At 34.9% G+C, this 18,169-nt stretch overlaps 1 protein-coding gene across 1 annotated transcript; it reads right to left on the bottom strand.

Annotated features, from left to right (window-relative positions):
* Window positions 1-1,631: 1,631 nt before the first annotated feature.
* LOC133338148 (probable multidrug resistance-associated protein lethal(2)03659) lies at window positions 1,632-17,118 on the bottom strand. Its single transcript, XM_061546331.1, has 9 exons — window positions 17,042-17,118; window positions 10,687-10,772; window positions 7,020-7,179; window positions 6,575-6,950; window positions 5,774-6,498; window positions 4,650-5,522; window positions 4,127-4,590; window positions 2,154-2,932; window positions 1,632-2,087 (listed from the first exon to the last, which is right to left on the bottom strand). The coding sequence occupies exons 1-9, from the start codon at window positions 17,116-17,118 to the stop codon at window positions 1,632-1,634; spliced, it is 3,996 nt and encodes a 1,331-aa protein (XP_061402315.1).
* Between the last annotated feature and the right edge of the window lie 1,051 nt (window positions 17,119-18,169).

Genomic DNA, 18,169 nt, shown 5'->3' with positions numbered 1-18,169 from the left:
CACATCTTTCTAGGCTTAATTTAGTTCGCTGTAACAAATTTCGTTCAAATCGAAGGACATATAGGGACTTTGGTGCACCATTTACCTAAAATCGGACGAAAATATATATAGGAGCTATATCTAAATCTGAACCGATTTTCACGAAATTTAGCACACATCATTCTGAACTCAATTTAGTAAGCTGTGCCAAATTTCGTTCAAATCAAAGGATATAAAGGGACTTTGGTGCACTATTTACCTAAAATCGGAGGAAATATATATGGGAGCTAAATCAAAATCTGAACCGATTTTAACGAAATTTGACACACATCACTGTAGACTTAATTAAGTACGCGATGTCAAATTTGGCGCAGATCGAAAGATATTTAGGGACTTTGGCGCACCACTTACCTTAAATCGGATGAAAATATATATGGGAGCTATATCTAAATCTGGACCGATTTCCAGGAAACATAACACACATCATTCTAGACATAATTCATTAAGCTATGCTAAATTTCGTGCAAATCGAACGATATATAGGGACATTGGTACACCATTTACATTAAATCGGACGGAAATATATATGGCAGCTATATCGAAATCTGAACCGATTTTTCCCAATTTCAATAGGATTCGTCCTTGGGCCAAATAAATGAGCTGTGCTAAATTTCATCCAATTTGAATTAAAAATGCGGCTTGTACTTTGTTTACAATTTAACATGGACAGACGGACATGCCTAAATCGATTAAAAAAGTGATTCTATGCATATTCTCAAAAGGAACCATGTCTCTATTTCGTTTCCTTTTGCCTTTTAAAAACATATGCACAAAGAAATTTGGGGCGTACCCTAATATGACAGCTATTGCAAAACGTGGACCGATGTAGCCCATCTTCGAACTAGACCTGCCTGCAGACAAAAGACGAATTTAAAATGTTGGCGACCTGATTACTACAGATAGACATGCTTAAATCGTCATAGAAATTTATGCTGATCAAGAATATATATACTTTATAGGGAAATGATTATTTCGATGAGTTACAAACGGAAAAACAAAACTAATATACCCTCCACTAAGAACAAATATACCCTCTGTAGGATGTTGAAAACAAATTTATTTAAAAAATCCATGCCTCTGTAGGATGTTGAAAAAATGATATTTAAAATATCCAGACCTTTGTTGAAAATTGAAAAATGTAATTATAAATTAAAAATCATTTTTTATCAATTTTTTTATTATAATAATTTATTAAATTAGCTTATATTTTTAGTCGTTTGTGATACTTAATCAAATACATAAATAATAATTTCCTTTGTCGACATTATTATATACATATAAACTTATTTTAGGTTCATTACAACTGAACTTATGAGTTAAGTTACTTAACCTAAGAAAAATAAAAAGAAAAAAAACTAAAAATCATGTTTAATATTTTACAAAAACAAATGCTAAACTGGCAAGAGAGGGAGATGGAAGATAAAAGCAGAAGAGAACAGACAATAACATTGTTTATTTTTTATACAATATTTGCATTTAGATTTGTTCGCGTTATTGTTCCTATTTTTCTCCATCTTCCCCCTGAAAAAAAATCTTTTGCCAGACTGGCCGGTGGTTATGTGAGTCGTCGCATCTTATATCTATCCATCTATCTATTGGTCCTTTTTCTTTTGTAAATTATCCTCGTGGGCCTTTTGGGCGACTTTGAATAAATTATCAAAAGTAGCCTGACCGGTCTGTTGAACCATACCGAGGAAGATGCCAACCTTTGATTGGGTAAGCAGTTCATAGGGTGAGCCGAATTCAACAGCACGACCGGCATCCATAACCAAAACCTTATCGGAATCCATGATGGTGTGTAGACGATGGGCAATTGTGAGTACAGTACAGTCTTGGAATTTATGGCGAATGGTAGTTTGAATGAGGGCATCAGTCTGGGGATCGACATTGGCGGTGGCTTCATCCATAACCAATATGCGATTTTCACGAAGAATGGCACGAGCTAAGCACACCAATTGCCTCTGGCCCACACTGAAGTTGGCACCACCTTCGGAGATTGTGGCATGCAGGCCATTGGGCATATCGGCCACAACTTGCCGGAGTTTGACCTGGAGGGGAAATAATGAAATTAATAAGTTTATAATTTTTTTATTTTATTCAACTATCCCGCTTACCTCCTCCAAAGCCTCCCACAACTTGGCATCTGAGTATTCTTCGAATGGATCCAAATTGTAACGCATTGTACCAGAAAACAGCACAGGTTCCTGGGGAATAATCGATATCTTCGATCTCAAATCATGCAAGCCCATCTGTTCAATATCTCTCTTATCAATGACAATGGAACCATCATTGAAGGACAAACGGAATAGGGCATTAATTAACGAAGACTTTCCTGCACCGGTACGACCCACAATACCAACTTTTTCAAATGGCTGGATAACGAAGTTCAATGATTTCAAAACATATTCCGATTTGGGATCGGGAGCATAACGCAAACATAAATCTTCAAAGGCAATTTTACCCTGTTCGGGCCATGATTTTGGTGGTTTCTTATTGGGTTCCGACTCAAGTTCACCCTCGGGTTCGATGGATTCATATTCCACAACACGTTCCACTGAGGTCATATTATTTTCCAGTTCAGCCGATTGACGCATACCATATTGGACCATACCAGTTAAACCCATAGCCTGAGTGATGGCCAAGCCGACATCACCACCATTTTCCGGGGAGAAGAGTAGAAAACTAAGGGTAACAATGGCAATGTAAATGACACAGAAACAATCCAGCCAGTAGCCGAAAGCACGTGTTGTCGACAGGAACATATAGAAACCGGAACTGTGCAGATCTTGATAGTTATCGAATTCGTGGATAAGAATTTCCTCGGCTTCAAAGGCACGAATGGTGGCAAGGCCATTGAGAGAAGCTCCCAAATGGGTGTAGATGGGGGAACGGGCTGAAAAATAGAACATCAAATAATGTGATTAGAACATATTGGAGTGGAATTTAAAAAAAAAATTTCAAAGATCGACACAAGTCGAGGATTTAAAAAATATTTTTGCATTGACACAAGGCGTGGATTTTTTTAATGAATATTTTGTCAAGGACCACCATAAGGCGTGGATTTAAAAAAATAAATAAATAAAAAACCACCATAAGGCGTGTATTTTTTAAAGAATATTTTTTTTCAAGGACCACCGTAAGGCTTGAATTAAAAAAAAAAAAAATTTCAAGGGCCACCACAAGGGGTGGATTGTTTAAAGAATATTTTTTCAAGTACCAATATTTTTAAAGGATATTTTTTTTCAAGGACCACCACAAGGCGTGGATTTTTTAAAGAATATTTTTTCAAGGACCAACACAAGGCGTGGATTTTTTAAAGAATATTTTTTCAAGGACCAACACAAGGCGTGGATTTTTTTAAGATTATTTTTTTAAGGACCAACACAAGGCGTGGATTTTTTTAAGAATTTTTTTCAAGGACCAACACAAGGCGTGGATTTTTTTAAGAATATTTTTTCAAGGACCAACACAAGGCGTGGATTTTTTTAAGAATATTTTTTCAAGGACCAACACAAGGCGTGGATTTTTTTAAGAATATTTTTTCAAGGACCAACACAAGGCGTGGATTTTTTAAAGAATATTTTTTCAAGGACCAACACAAGGCGTGGATTTTTTAAAGAATATTTTTTCAAGGACCAACACAAGGCGTGGATTTTTTAAGAATATTTTTTCAAGGACCAACACAAGGCGTGGATTTTTCTAAGAATATTTTTTTAAGGACCAACACAAGGCGTGGATTTTTTTAAGAATATTTTTTCAAGGATCCAACACAACACAGGGCGTGGATTTTTAAAGAATATTTTTTCAAGGACCAACACAGGGCGTGGATTTTTAAAGAATATTTTTTCAAGGACCAACACAGGGCGTGGATTTTTAAAGAATATTTTTTCAAGGACCAACACAAGGCGTGGATTTTTTTAAGAATATTTTTTCAAGGACCAACACAAGGCGTGGATTTTTTTAAGAAACATTTTTCAAGGACCAGCACAAGGCTTGGATTGTTTAAAGAATATTTTTTAAAGACCACAATTTGTAAAGAATATTTTTTCAAGGACCACCACATTTGATATGTTATATGAATACTTACTTATAGCTTCCAAACGCTTAACATCCCGCGACGTTTTCAAATAGAACGATCGGATATAATAGAATATGACGATCATTACCACGGTGACAATTATATAATAGGGATTGACCAGACACAGCACAACGACAATACCCAAAAGCGATAGGAAAATCTGTATAACATCAATCATGACTTGTGGCAAAATTTCATCTACTTGACCCATATCCTTGGAGAAACGATTCAAAATACGACCCGATGGATTTGTATTGAAGAAATACATGCTGGCACGGGTGACACTGACAAACATATTATTGTGCAGCCGGGTGGAAGATTTCGAAGCCAAATTGAAAAATATAACACTACGGGACATGGCAAAGATAATAATCGCAATATTTATGGCACTGAAAATGTAAATATCAACGGGATCGGTTTGCACTTCGACACGGGCATCCAAGTCGTGTAATTTATTCTCGTTTTTGTTTACCCTGAAAAAAGAAAGAAAATTTTGAATTTTTGTAGAAACATTAAATTTTCTTCAACTTACCAATACGACAAGAAATAATCACCAGCCGAACCCAATGCCTGAGCTCCAATACAAAAGAACATCCATAAGCCCACAATTAACACACTTCCACTGCTGCCAAAATATTTCTTGTACAAGTTCCAACCAACTTTGCCTTGTTCTCGGGTTTCCTCAACCTGCTTGGGCGCCGCCGCATCTTGCAACGATTCCACCGTTGAGGCAACAGAGGTAACACTAATTTGCCTTTGCCTAGCCTTGCTATTTTGACGTTTCATTTTTTGGGCATCCTGATCATCATCGATTTTATTATTATCCGAATCGGCACCATCCTCTCCATCGTCCTCATCACCTTTGTGCAACAGCAGTTTGGCATAGTCGAAACCACTTTGACGCATAGATTCATAGGTGCCCACAGCCCTCACCTGGCCCTTATCCAAAATGACAATCACATCAGCTTGTTCCAAAAATTGCAGCTGATGTGTAACGAGAATTACAATACGATCTCTCAAATATTGACGCATACATTGATCGAACAGGTGGCGCCCAACGTGTGTATCTACAGCTGAGAGAGGATCATCCAAGAGATAAATGTCAGCTTGACGATAGACGGCACGAGCCAAATTAATACGAGCTTTCTGGCCACCAGACAATGAGGCACCACGTTCTCCAACAATCGTCTTATCGCCATAGGGCAACAATTCAAAATCTCTTTCGAGGGCACATTTCTTAACGGTTAAATTGTAACGTTTCTTGTCCATAGGTTGACCGAAGAGAATATTTTGACGTACGGTACCGGTGAAAAGCCATGGTTCTTGTGAGGCATATGCCACTGTGCCGTTGACTGTGACGGAACCAGAGGTAGGTTGCAACTCTCCCAATATGGTTTGAATTAAACTGAAATAAGAACAAATGATGATTTTTTTATTAATTAAGAAAAATATAGTTTTTTTAAGAAAATATTTTATTTAAGGGAGGATTTAAAAAAAAATATATTTTTTAAGGACTATAAAACAATTTTAAAAAATTTATCGGCGTGTATTTTCTGATAATCTGAAATAAGAACAATTGATTTTTTATTAATTAAGAAAAATCTAATAAGAAAAATCGAATAGAAAACCCTAAAAATCTAATTTCACAGTACTCACGTTGATTTACCCGAACCGACGGGACCAATAACAGCAATCAATTGCTTCCTCTTAAACTCCAGCGATACATTTTCCAAATTATTTTCCGACGATTCTGGGTTCCATTTGGCCCGCACGTTTTGAAGAACAATACCAGGTTCTTTACTGGGTGCGGTATTCACGTCAATGGTCTTTCCATTTTCACTAATAATAGCCGGTATAACCTTGCCATTAGTTGCAGGTTTTTCCGCATGTTCCACTTCATCCAGTAACATAAATTTCTGTATTCTACCGAATGACACCAGAGTTTCGGCAACTTGAGCCACAGCCATGGGGAAATAGGCAGTCATTGTCATACGTAAGATACCATAATAGGCTGTAACCACAAAGGCCTTCTCGGCGGTGAGGAAATTTCCCAATAGCACATAACTCACCAAACTACTGAAGATCGAAATTCTCGATATGAACATAATAAAGGAGCCGATAATACCACGAATATAATTCACATAGCGGATAGCTTTCATTTCTTTGCGGCGTGCAAAATCGACCATTTTTCCGAATGGAATTTCCCAGGCATACATTTTGATGACCTGAATGCCGGAAATGATTTCGTTCATGAGGCGTACACGTTCATCGGTACACAAGGCTGTGCGTAGACGTAAAATGGAGGTCTTTTTACCCAAAAATCCCTGAATGGGAACGAATAACAACATGACGGCTAGGCCAATTAATGAACAGGCACCAATCTATGAAGAGATAAATAAAAAAATTAGAAATGTAAAACTTTTTTTGTAAAACATTTAAATATTTTCAGTATTTTACCTCTTTGTACATAAAATAGGTAACCACAAATATTTCCAACGGACCAATCCATACATAATGCATATGCATTACCGATGTATCCAAACGACCCACATCATTTGAGATTAAATTCACCATTTGCCCCGATGTCGTATTGACCATGGCACTCTTGCTCAAACGCAACGCCTTACGATAAATCATACTACAAATGGCCACACGAATTTTCATACCCATATGGACAATGCCCAACATATTCGGGTGCATAAAGAGTACACTACCAGCACTGGTTAAAATCACACCCAAGGCATACAAGAATGCCTTGGATTGATCTGTTTTATCGGTTTCGGGATCAGCATAGTATGAGACAAGGGCACCCAAGAACAACGGTTGTGAACATCTGTGGGAAATAGAATTTTTTTAATTTCGGTTATACTTGGGATGTTTCCGAATGTTTCTTGAAACTTACCTTAGGAATATTTCGAACAAAAACATTAATATACCCAAGAGCATATAATGTAAACCGAAAACCTTTACTGTAGCCTTAATCAGACTGGGATTTTTGCCTGTACGTTTGCTTTTCTCAATTTGTTCCTCCCATGCCTGACTCAGTTTGTTTCCCATGAGATCTGTAAGGTGCAATAAGCGAAAAAGTTGGTAAATAAATATTTCGAAATATTATGTGTTTATAAAAAGTTTATGCATCGTAATCGGCGTTGCAAACATCTACTCCGTCAGACTTTATTCGTTGTTGTATGATATTTGGTATATCTTTTTGTTTTTAGTTCAAAAATGAATCTATACTGCAAGGAGGTTAAAAAATTATTTTTTTTTTATATTTTTTCAAACCTAAAGAAGGCATGGATTCTATGAAGAATATTTTTATAGTTTCAATAGAAGGCGAGGATTTTTTAAATAATATTTTTTGAGGTTCAATACAAGGCGTAAATTTTTAAGGAATATTTTATTAAGGGTCACCACAAGGCGTAAATTTTTAAGGAATATTTTTCAAGGGGTGTATTTTTTAAAGAATATTTGTTCAATGAGATGAAATTTGGCACAAATCATTTATTTGGCCCAGGGACGAACCCTATTGAAATTGGGAGAGATCGGTTTAGATATAGATATAGCTCCCATATAAATTTTCCCATATATGTGTTCGTCCGATTTTTAGCAAATGGCGCACCAAAGTGTCAAATTGAGGCCAATTGGCGCGCACTTTTGCACAACGTACTGAAGTTAGGATAGCTTAACGTGTACCAAGTTTTGAAATTTAAATCGGTTCAGATTTAGATATAGCTCCCATATATATATATATATATATATATATATATTCGTCCGAATTTAAGCAAATGGTGCACCAAAGAGTAAAGTTTAATCGGATTGTCACGAAATTTTGTACATCCGATTCATATCCTAATGAAATGGAATTTGCCATAGGTTACCGAGGGCATGTGTGCGGTTGATGTACCCAATAAGAACCCATTGTACCAAATTTCAGCGAATTCGATTGGATCGATATTAATAATTTTTAGTGGAGGCATTTGGTACGTAGACCGATAAAGCTCATCTTCGGACCTGCAAACAGGAGACAACATTATGCTAAATGTTGGCGATCTGTATCAATTAGGACCTTGGTAAATCGTCATAGAATAATACGCTGATCAAGACCAAGAAGCTCATCTTCGGACCTGCAGACAGGAGACAACATTATGCTAAATTTTGCGATCTATATCAATCGTCATAGAATAATACGCTGATCAAGACCAAGAAGCTCATCTTTGGACCTGCACAGGAGACAACGTTATGCTAAATTTTGGCGATCTATATCAATTTGGTCCTTGGTAAAACGTCATAGAATTATACGCTGATCAAGAATTTCTATACTTTATAGGGTCGGAAATGATTATTTCGATGAGTTACAAATAGAAAAACAAACTTTATATACTTTCCATACCATGGTGATAGAAATATACCCGGTTCTCGGTTCTCATATAGACACAGATCACATATTGAACTTAGTCGAATTTCATGGTAATGGTTCTTTCGAAAGTGCGAAGTCTGTTAGGATGCATCTCTTGAATATAGTCAAAGTAGTAAAGGGTATCATATAGTCGGCCTCGTCCGACTTCTTTTCTTACTGATTTAAAAATAAAATTTGTAAGAGCTATTAAAGGCCTGGATTGAAAAGAAAAATATTTTTTTGAAAAACCTCGAGTTTTTGAAAAAGAAGAAGCTTATGAACTTTGGCATGCATGTTTTGAAAAAGGAAATTTACTTGGACCTTTTAGTGGATTTTTTGAAAAAGAAAATTTCAAGGATTTTTTGAAACAAAAAAGCGTTTTTAAAGACCAATACAGGGAAAGGAAAATTTTGAAAAGGAAAATTTTCAAGGGCCAAGGTGGAATTTATTTCAATTTTTTTGAAAAGACCGAAATTTGGTCCTATCCCCACAGATATTATACAGATATCTCGACTAGCTGACTTGATCTAGATGTGTGTATCAATCCGTCCGTCTGTCACAGTTATACACCAATCCTAACGAAAATTTAGCATCAATATTCGTTCCTGTTACCTATTGATCGGTCAATATTTAGGCTATGAAAATGACCAAAAACATTATTTATGCATTTTTTTCTGGTCGATCTAGAGGTCTTAATTATATCATGAACATGACAAACTTTTACGCGGCGAAAGTGATCTGAGGAAGAAACAATCATGACTCTTTTTATGATATGCGGCCAACATTTAGAGGGCCAGACTTGTGTGTGAAAACTGCAAAGTCTGTATCCTGTAGGACAGGCTATGAGCAAGGACGACGCTTATAATTTCAGGTGACAATCAAATGAGACATAGAGGACGAAATGGACCAACACTTTAATTTTGTATGGTTTTCTAGGCCACTATTATAAGCCAAACATCTAGTCATCTAGCGGGTCAAATGAACCAAGACTATTGTGTGTATCGAATTACAGTTTCCAGGCTCGGTATGTAAATCCGCTGAAAATAAAAGTTCAATGGTAGTAAGGTAGGGTAACATATGATCGGCCCAAGTTCAGTTAGCCCAGTTAGTCTTATAATTGTACTCATATATATTAAAACGTTGTCATTATCTATTCAACAGGTAGTTGTCTTTTGAGAGTCAATTGAAATGTTAAGCACTTTATTTATATACGCGATTTTTCTTGAGTGTCAATTGAGAAAATAACTAATATATATTAATTAATGTCATAATTTTATAGTCTAATAATCGAAGCATTTATGACAAGTCATATTATAATAAATTGCTTTTTAATTTAAAAATAACCTAGGAAGTAATTTTCTAATCAAACTAAACATTTCAAACTGATATATACTTAGTAGATCTACTTCCAATCTACACCTAACCTCCTTATGAAAATTTTCCACTCCTTATAAGTTAATGGCCAATCATTCTCTTCAGTCAGTCTCTTCATCGTGTAATAACTGCCCATTGAGAATGCATTTTATATTGATGTAGGTACTACTACGTAATGTACAACAATGAAGTATTTTTTTCCTAGTCGAGTGCCAATTGAAAATTAAATAATTAATAAATATTTATTAATGTCATAATTTTCTACTTATAAAAAATTTTACCTGCAAACAACTTTTTCGACAAAAAAAAATATTCCTCAATTATTATAAAAAAACACAACAACAACACTCAACGTAGTGACTACTCAAAAGAAGCTTGTTAGCACCGTCATGAATATTATGTGAGTAATTAAGATAACGACAACTTGGCCTTCCATACACAAAACTGATAATCACTGGAATCGATATCGGCGTTATTGCCAGCCATATGTTGCTACCATTCGATTTTCATAGTACGCTACAATGACTTTGCTAATTTTCGTTACTTTAAATTGATTGAGAATAAAAAAACGACAATTGTTGTTATCATTAGAAAGATAATATTGCAAAACCGCACACGAAACACAAAAACAAAAAATAAAATCAGAATATTTATAACGTTCACGTAATTTTGTTTTTGCCTTCAATGAGGCGAAAAGAAGCGTGTTAAAATATTTGTTTTATTTATTTTTTTTTTTTGAATGGTTATCTTTATAGTTGTAGTCTAATAAAAATAATATAAATAGCACTAGTACACTTACCAGATTTGTGTTCCTTGAGGGCCCGAAAAAGATCCGATTCATCGAGGACTTTTTTGCGTCCCTTGAAAAATGTTGGCATTGTGAAGCTGGAAACAAAATAAAGGGGAGAAATAAAGTTTTGACGGAAATTTTTGAAAATAAAAAACCAGTAAGGAAAGTAGTAAAATCGGACGGGGCCGACTATATGATACCCTCCACCACTATGGGTATATTAAACAGGACTATTAACATGAAATTGGATGAAATAAAATATGTGATATTTATTTTTAATGTGAATCTACCTAGATCTATCCATAAAGTATGTAAATCGACTTCAAACAAATATAAATAGGTCATCCGTTGGACTATTTCTGTACTTTTAGAAAACGCAACTACGTAATTCTATGCTCAATTTTGTAAGTTGTGCAAAATATAATGTCAATCTGACTATCATGAGGAGTTTGATGCCCAATTTTCTTGAAATCTGTCGAAAATATATATGGAAGCTTTATCCAAATATTAAGCGATTTCAAACAAACTTGTCACAGGTTAGGTTATACTAATTTCAGAACGTTTTGTTCCTATCAGCATATTGGTTCCTTCGTGCGTCAATTACTTAAAATAAATCTGTAATAAAAGGGAGCTATATCTAAATCTGGACCGATTTTCACGAAACAAGGCAGACATCACTCTAGACTCAATTCAGTACGTTATGCCAAATTTTGTGCAAATCGAAAGATATATAGCGACTTTGGTGTACCATTTACATTGAATCGGACGAAACTATGTATGGGAGCTATATAGAAATCTGGACCGATTTTCTCGAAACTTGGCAGACATCACTCTAGGCTTAATTCAGTACGTAATGCCAAATTTCGTGCAAATCGAAGGATATATAGGGACTTTGGTGCACCATTTCTATGAAATCGGACGAAACTATATATGGGAGCTATATCTAAATCTGGACCGATTTTCACGAAACTTGGCAGACATAATTCTAGGTTCAATTCAATACGTTATGTCAAATTTGGTGCAAATCGAAAGACAGACGGACGGACATGCATAAATCGACTCAGAAAGTGATTCTATTCATATTCTAAAAGGAACCATGTGTCTATCTCGTTTCCTTTTGCCTGTTACAAACATATGCACAAAGACATAATACCCTGTACCACAGTGTGGTGAAGGGTATAATAACAATTAAATTATATCAGGTTCAAGTATAAACCAGTGAGCGGAGCAGTATAGTCGGATGTGGCCGACCATATGATATCCTACACAACTTGCACGAAAACATAACTTTCTGTAGATCTATATTCTGAGCTAGGGCAATATTTCGCGATATTTTTACCCTATTGACCGACTAGAGGTCAACAAATATTAGTAATATTAAGTACAGCACTTCTAATTACTTGTACAGATTCTTTTAAGCGTGGGTTGTGTTGTGATGTTCGGCTTATAGATCGACTCGAAAAACATAAGTTTTCGGTCCACTTCATCCCAAAATTATTATCTGATCATCAACGAAAATTATAGGCGTTATCCTTGACCATAACTGGAACCTCATGGAACATTTCAAAGCGATCAGCGCAATATTTCCGACCTCTAGTGTGGTAATGTGTTACTAAATAATATATTAATACGAAAGCACCTATAAATATTTACGTGTAACTCCCACATCCGAGTACATACGACAATATAATTGGTATCAATTTAAAGGCCAACCACTCCTCTTGGCTATACTATCAACTTCTCGGCTCTATGCCCTTCAGGAGAAAATATATACGCTATAGAATACAATTTTCTTAATTTTTCACACAAAAGTCAAGGTCCATTTGACCCGCTAAATAATGACCGATCTTTATGAAAAAAGGCATGCTGATTCTTTGGCCTGATACCCTTCTCCATGTAAAAATTCGAGATGTTTGGGCAAGAATTTCGGCCTCTGGAGCGATCAGAAAAACCGACAAAAATTCAGTATTTGATGCATTTCATCCCCTAAATAGGACACACATGTCTAGATCGACTCAGCTAGTCGAGATGGTATACTTAAAGGTGGGTCTAGGACCAATATTTTGCGGCGTTACAAACTCTTGGGGCTGCACAAAGTTGTAATACCCTGACAACATACTTGTGTAGGGTATACAAATCATCTGCGTTAGGGTATACAAATCATGCTCATTTTTAGGATTATGTCACACTTGGCCATATCTGTTATGATTATATGCAATTTTTGGAAAATTTGCAGATCTTATCATTTAATGAAAAATTTCCAAAATTGCCATCATTAAATTTCGAAGATAATTTGAAGTTTTTATTGAATATGAGTTGGAGAAAATGTGAGGAAAATTACCATTTTTTTAATTTCGCACATGGAGTAATTATACATTAATGAGCATGAAAAATGAGATTGTACGAAATCTAAAGTGAATGAACGACGAACATGGCTAAAACGGCATAATCCCGATCGAAAAAATATATAAATGTTGGAAACGGAAGAAGAAATATATTACTCCATTTAGGCAATATTAATTTTAGACAAGGGTATTGTACAAAAGAGCATCTTGTGACATATCTGCTGTCTATTTCGCTAGAGGTAAATTTTTGTTGTGCATGAACCCAGTTTTGCCCAATTTACGTTTAGTTTTAGGGATATTATACAAATCGGAAATATTGTAGGTAAACGAAGGTCTTCCAGTATCTTCATTTTTATTTTTTAATGTGAACATAGTCGATATAATTATTCCCAAAACGGAATAGGTATATACTCAACGTAATATATGGTAGCGGAATGTCGTTGTATGACGTACATACTTCCATTTAATTACCGAATAATTTTATAGTTCATAATTGCCGACATTCCAATTTATGGCCCTTCCGTTTTTGGAAAAAATGTTTCGTATGTAAAGGTACGCTTTTACGGATACATAACGTGGAAGACAGACAGATCAGCGGAATTGACAAAATAATTGAGACACCTTTTATTGATCAATGCTCAATTCCGCGTTTTGCAACTTTCCTTCGTTTTGTATCGTCTTCCTATTGACGAACCACCTTGATGATTTTCGATCCAAGGAGATCAAATCTTTTTACGGCCAGGAGTTCATGAAATATCGAAAGGATGATGGTGAAAGAAATTCCATGGATGCCTCTATTTGTATTATCAAAAGGAAATAAATATTTGAACCCAAACTAGTATATGATACCATTCATAATGTCATTTATCCAAGCATTAAAAACAAATAGAACTAATTCATTTTTTAACAAAATGTAAATAACTTCAAATAAAAAAGATCGTGTTTATTTTTCCACGTTGCATATGCTCATTATGAATGTTATGAAAATAATTAATATTATTTTTTTTTGTGACGTCAACAGGTCCCCTTAATTACTTGCAACAATTTTATTGTCCATAATTGCCTCCATTCGATTTTATGGCTATTTCAAAAATAGGCATTCAAATAAAAATTATGTCGTACAAAAAAAGGGGTACATTAGTACTGGGACAATATGAACATGCCTCATTGAATTATGATCTATTGATTTTTACGTATCAAATGGACCGAATCGTATAGTTACTTACATTCAAATATTTATCCTCATACATTATTTTGCGGTTTCATGATTATTATCATAACACGTTTTGGCAGTATATATGTGCGGGAACTATACACAAATTTGAAACGATATTTTATAATAATTTAAATAAAAGCAAGTATATTTTGGATAAACTTTCGAAGTATCCACAATTAAATATGACACAATAATTGAAAGAGTTAATTTTTGAGCATTTCTGTCGAGGTATTTTTTGCCTACATAATAAGGTGCAGTGTATATTAAATTGGTCATTCGATCTTGAGAGATCCCATAAGCTACACATTGGTCCTAGACCCACCATTAAGTATACCGATCGTTATATTTCGACTAGCTGAGCCGATCTAGACATGTGTGATCGTCCGTCCGTCTGTCTGTCCATTATAATTTGTAAACACGATGTAGGATGGGTTCTGCTCAATGAAGACCCCTATTGTTTTTGGTAAAGATCGGTTAATATTTAGGGGATGAAATGGGCCAAAAACTAAATTTTTGTCTGATTTTCTGGTCGCTCTACAGGCCGCAATTATTGCCCAAACACCGCCAATTTCTACATGGAGAAGGGGATTGGGCCAAAGAATAAGCATGCCTGTTTTGATAAAGATCGATCAATATTTAGCGGTTCAAATGGACCCTAACTTTTGTGTGAAAAATGACAAAATTTGTATTCTATAGCGTATATATTTACTCCTGACTGACATAGAGCCGAGAAGTTGATAGTATATCCAAGAGGAGTGGTTGACCTTTAAATTGATAGCAATTATATTGTCGTATGTACTCGGATGTGGAAGTTACATTTAAATATTTACAGGTGCTTACGTACTCAGATATTATTTAGTAACACATTACCACACTGGAGGCGGAAATACAGCGCGGATCGCTTTGAAAATTTCATGAGGATCCAGGAATGGTCAAGGATAACGCCTATAATTTTCGGTGATGATCGGATAATAATATTGGGATGAGGTTGACCGAAAACTTAATTTTTTGTGTTTTTTCTAGTCCATATATAGTCCACTATTGAAAGTCGAACATCATAACACAACCCACCGTGAAGGGAATCTGGACAAGTAATTAGAAGGGATTTACTGAATATTAGTAATATTTGTTGACCTCTAGTCGGTCAAGATGGTGTAAATATAGCGAAATATTTTCCATGTTCAGAATATATAACCACAGAAAGTTAGATTTTCGTGGAAGTTGTGTAGGTTATCATATGGTCGGCCCCGTCCGACTATACTGCTCCGCTCACTGGTTGGTATTTTGAAACGTTTGGTCAGGTTTTAAACCTAAGCAGCTGCAATTTGGTATTCTGGAATTTTATTGAATAAAATATTGTCCTATTAAAAATAATCAATACTGATAAAATATTTGGGATATAATGGTACGTCTCAAATGTTGATATTTTGTAGATTTTGAGCACGTGTTTCGAACAAATTAGCTGAAATTTTATATTTTCTAAATATTGGCCCAAGTTTCTGGGTAGCTTCCATATAATATTTACTCGATATTTTTGAAGGCTTGGGCACGTTTTTCAACCGAATAGGTTCTAATTGAAATTTTCCCGATCTCCTTGGGTATAAAATCTTTTATTTAAAAATTATCAATATAGGTTTACATTTAAGCATTTAAAATGTATTAGCCACATTTTCCCACTGATTCGATATAAAGGCTTCTTAATGGCTGAAATACATAGAGAAAATGTCAATAAAAATACTACCTTGACATAGTCCCTATGGCAGTATTTAAAATACGTATTTAGCTGAATTTTCCTATTGTAGAGAATGTAATTTGGCATTCCAGAATTTTGTAAGGTAAAATACATTTTTAGAGAAAATGTTCTATATTGGTCTATGTTTTCATATAGGCCCCACGTAAAGGTCCCACCTCATTTTCGATGTTATTACCAAAATTTTCTCATTGAACTGGCTACAATTTGGCAATTCGGGATCGTGGAGAGTGAAAAAACTTATTTCCAGAAATGATTCAATATAGGTTATATTTTTGACACCATACAAATGATCCGTTTAATCTGAAATTTGTATTATACATTTTTCAGTGCATGAACAAAATACTACCATATACTCCAATACTGAGTATAGTGGTCCAAGTTGAATCTCTAAATGGGCTATATTACTTTGTACTTCGTAGAGGTTGAAAAATAATATAGGGGTATGCAAAAAACCCCCCATATTTGATTTTGGTATAACCACGACAACACCGAAAAATAAACAACTCGATCTTCACCACGACTTTCTCACGTCACACTTTTCCGGATATTCTCAAACAAGAAATCTCATTTTTAATAATCATCAAATTTTTTTCTGGCTATCTCTAATTTGTCAAAACAAATTTGCCAACTTTTTTTTGTATTTTTTATGCTAGAGTATAAAAATTGTCTACGTATGTGCGTGTGTATATTTATGCAAGTTCTGTGAATTTTGTCACCAACATGTGATGTGATTATACAGTCAAATATTTGTTTTTGCACTTTGATATTATTTGCTTTCAATGTGACTAAAGTTCGAAATTGTTTTTTTCTTCCATATTTGTGAAGTACCATTTCCGTTTTGGTTTAATCGATTATCACATATTACTTTTATTTTTGGATATACAATCGTATTCCGCTAATTCACGGTGACAAGACAACTTTTTTAATTATGGAAGATTTGTATTGAAATTCCGATTAATCAAGTTTATTACCACTTTTTAACCGTATAATATTTATCGAGAGTCTACAGAAGCCCGAAAAAATGTGTAATTTTTAAAAAAGGACACTCACCAGAACATCATTGTCGATAAAGGATTAGCGGTTTCCCGCGGATTTTGCGGCAGTTCATCTGCTTTAAAGGACTGCATGTTTAGAAATTATTTATCTTCCTTCTTCTATTTTTATTTTGCACGTTATACAATTTTTAATATAATTTAATTTTAATATATGTATGTATATGTATTTGCATTCTTATACAGATAACTTTCTCCGGCACATTTAATTCTTAATTTTTTTATTCCTTCACTCCTCCCACTCTCACAACTTAACGTTGGAGTCGGTATTATTTTTTAAATATTTTTTTTCACAATTTAACACTTTCTCACTGCCACATATGTTTTTTGCTTGTCTTCCGATCTTCTCACTATTAGTTTTTTCACAATCTTAACCGAACCACTTCCCTAAGCTAACTGAATTGTGATTCTACCAAAAAACTGCCAAGCCGCCTCGGATTATAAAAAAAAACTGAGCAGTTATCTTAATGTGATAAAGACCCCAGCCCCTCGCCGATTTTTTTTCGGGTTTGTGATAAGAACTTCTCGCCGGTGTGCAATAATTTCGTTTTACGTTCGTTTATTACCGAGCGAGCAGCCAGCGGTCTATCGATTATATGGAAATTATTTTATTGTTGATTCTTGACGCGCGTCTTGGCCCCTATCTATGGATGTTGTCGTTGGTGGTGGCTGGTGTTGTTGTTGCTTTTAATGATGCCAAATGACGAAGCGGAAAATGTGCCAGTCAGGTTGGGTTCCCTCCCGTTGTTGGACTGTATAAATTATGGGCATGAATATGAGACATATGTATAGTCTTCTCATCGTAAGAGTGCTCATATGTTATTGTTGTTGTTTTTTTATTAAATAAATATAAATAAATCACTAATAGTTCTCAGCTTGTGGTTAAGAAACCGCAAGCGAGAGAGCGATTTGTAAAAGCTCCATTAGAAACAGGTTTTTAAAAGTTCCCACAAAAAATAATTCGTGAATTTTTGTTGTGGGTTTCGGTTGTTCTTAATAGCTGAACGATCACGTGTAGATACATATGTATTAACATATATGTTTATAACTGTGTCAGTTTGTTAGTTGGGTCAATCACCACTCTCTTAGTATTTTCTCTTTTTGTTTATGGCAAATTTGTTTATTA

The sequence above is a fragment of the Musca vetustissima genome, unplaced genomic scaffold (genome assembly GCF_032173495.1).
Source record: "Musca vetustissima isolate MV318-11 ecotype Yass unplaced genomic scaffold, APGP_CSIRO_Mvet_v1 utg1018, whole genome shotgun sequence".
NCBI classification, from domain to species: Eukaryota; Metazoa; Arthropoda; class Insecta; order Diptera; family Muscidae; genus Musca; species Musca vetustissima.
The sequence above is the reverse complement of the archived record's forward strand: the minus strand, read 5'-3'. Positions and strand labels throughout refer to the sequence as shown.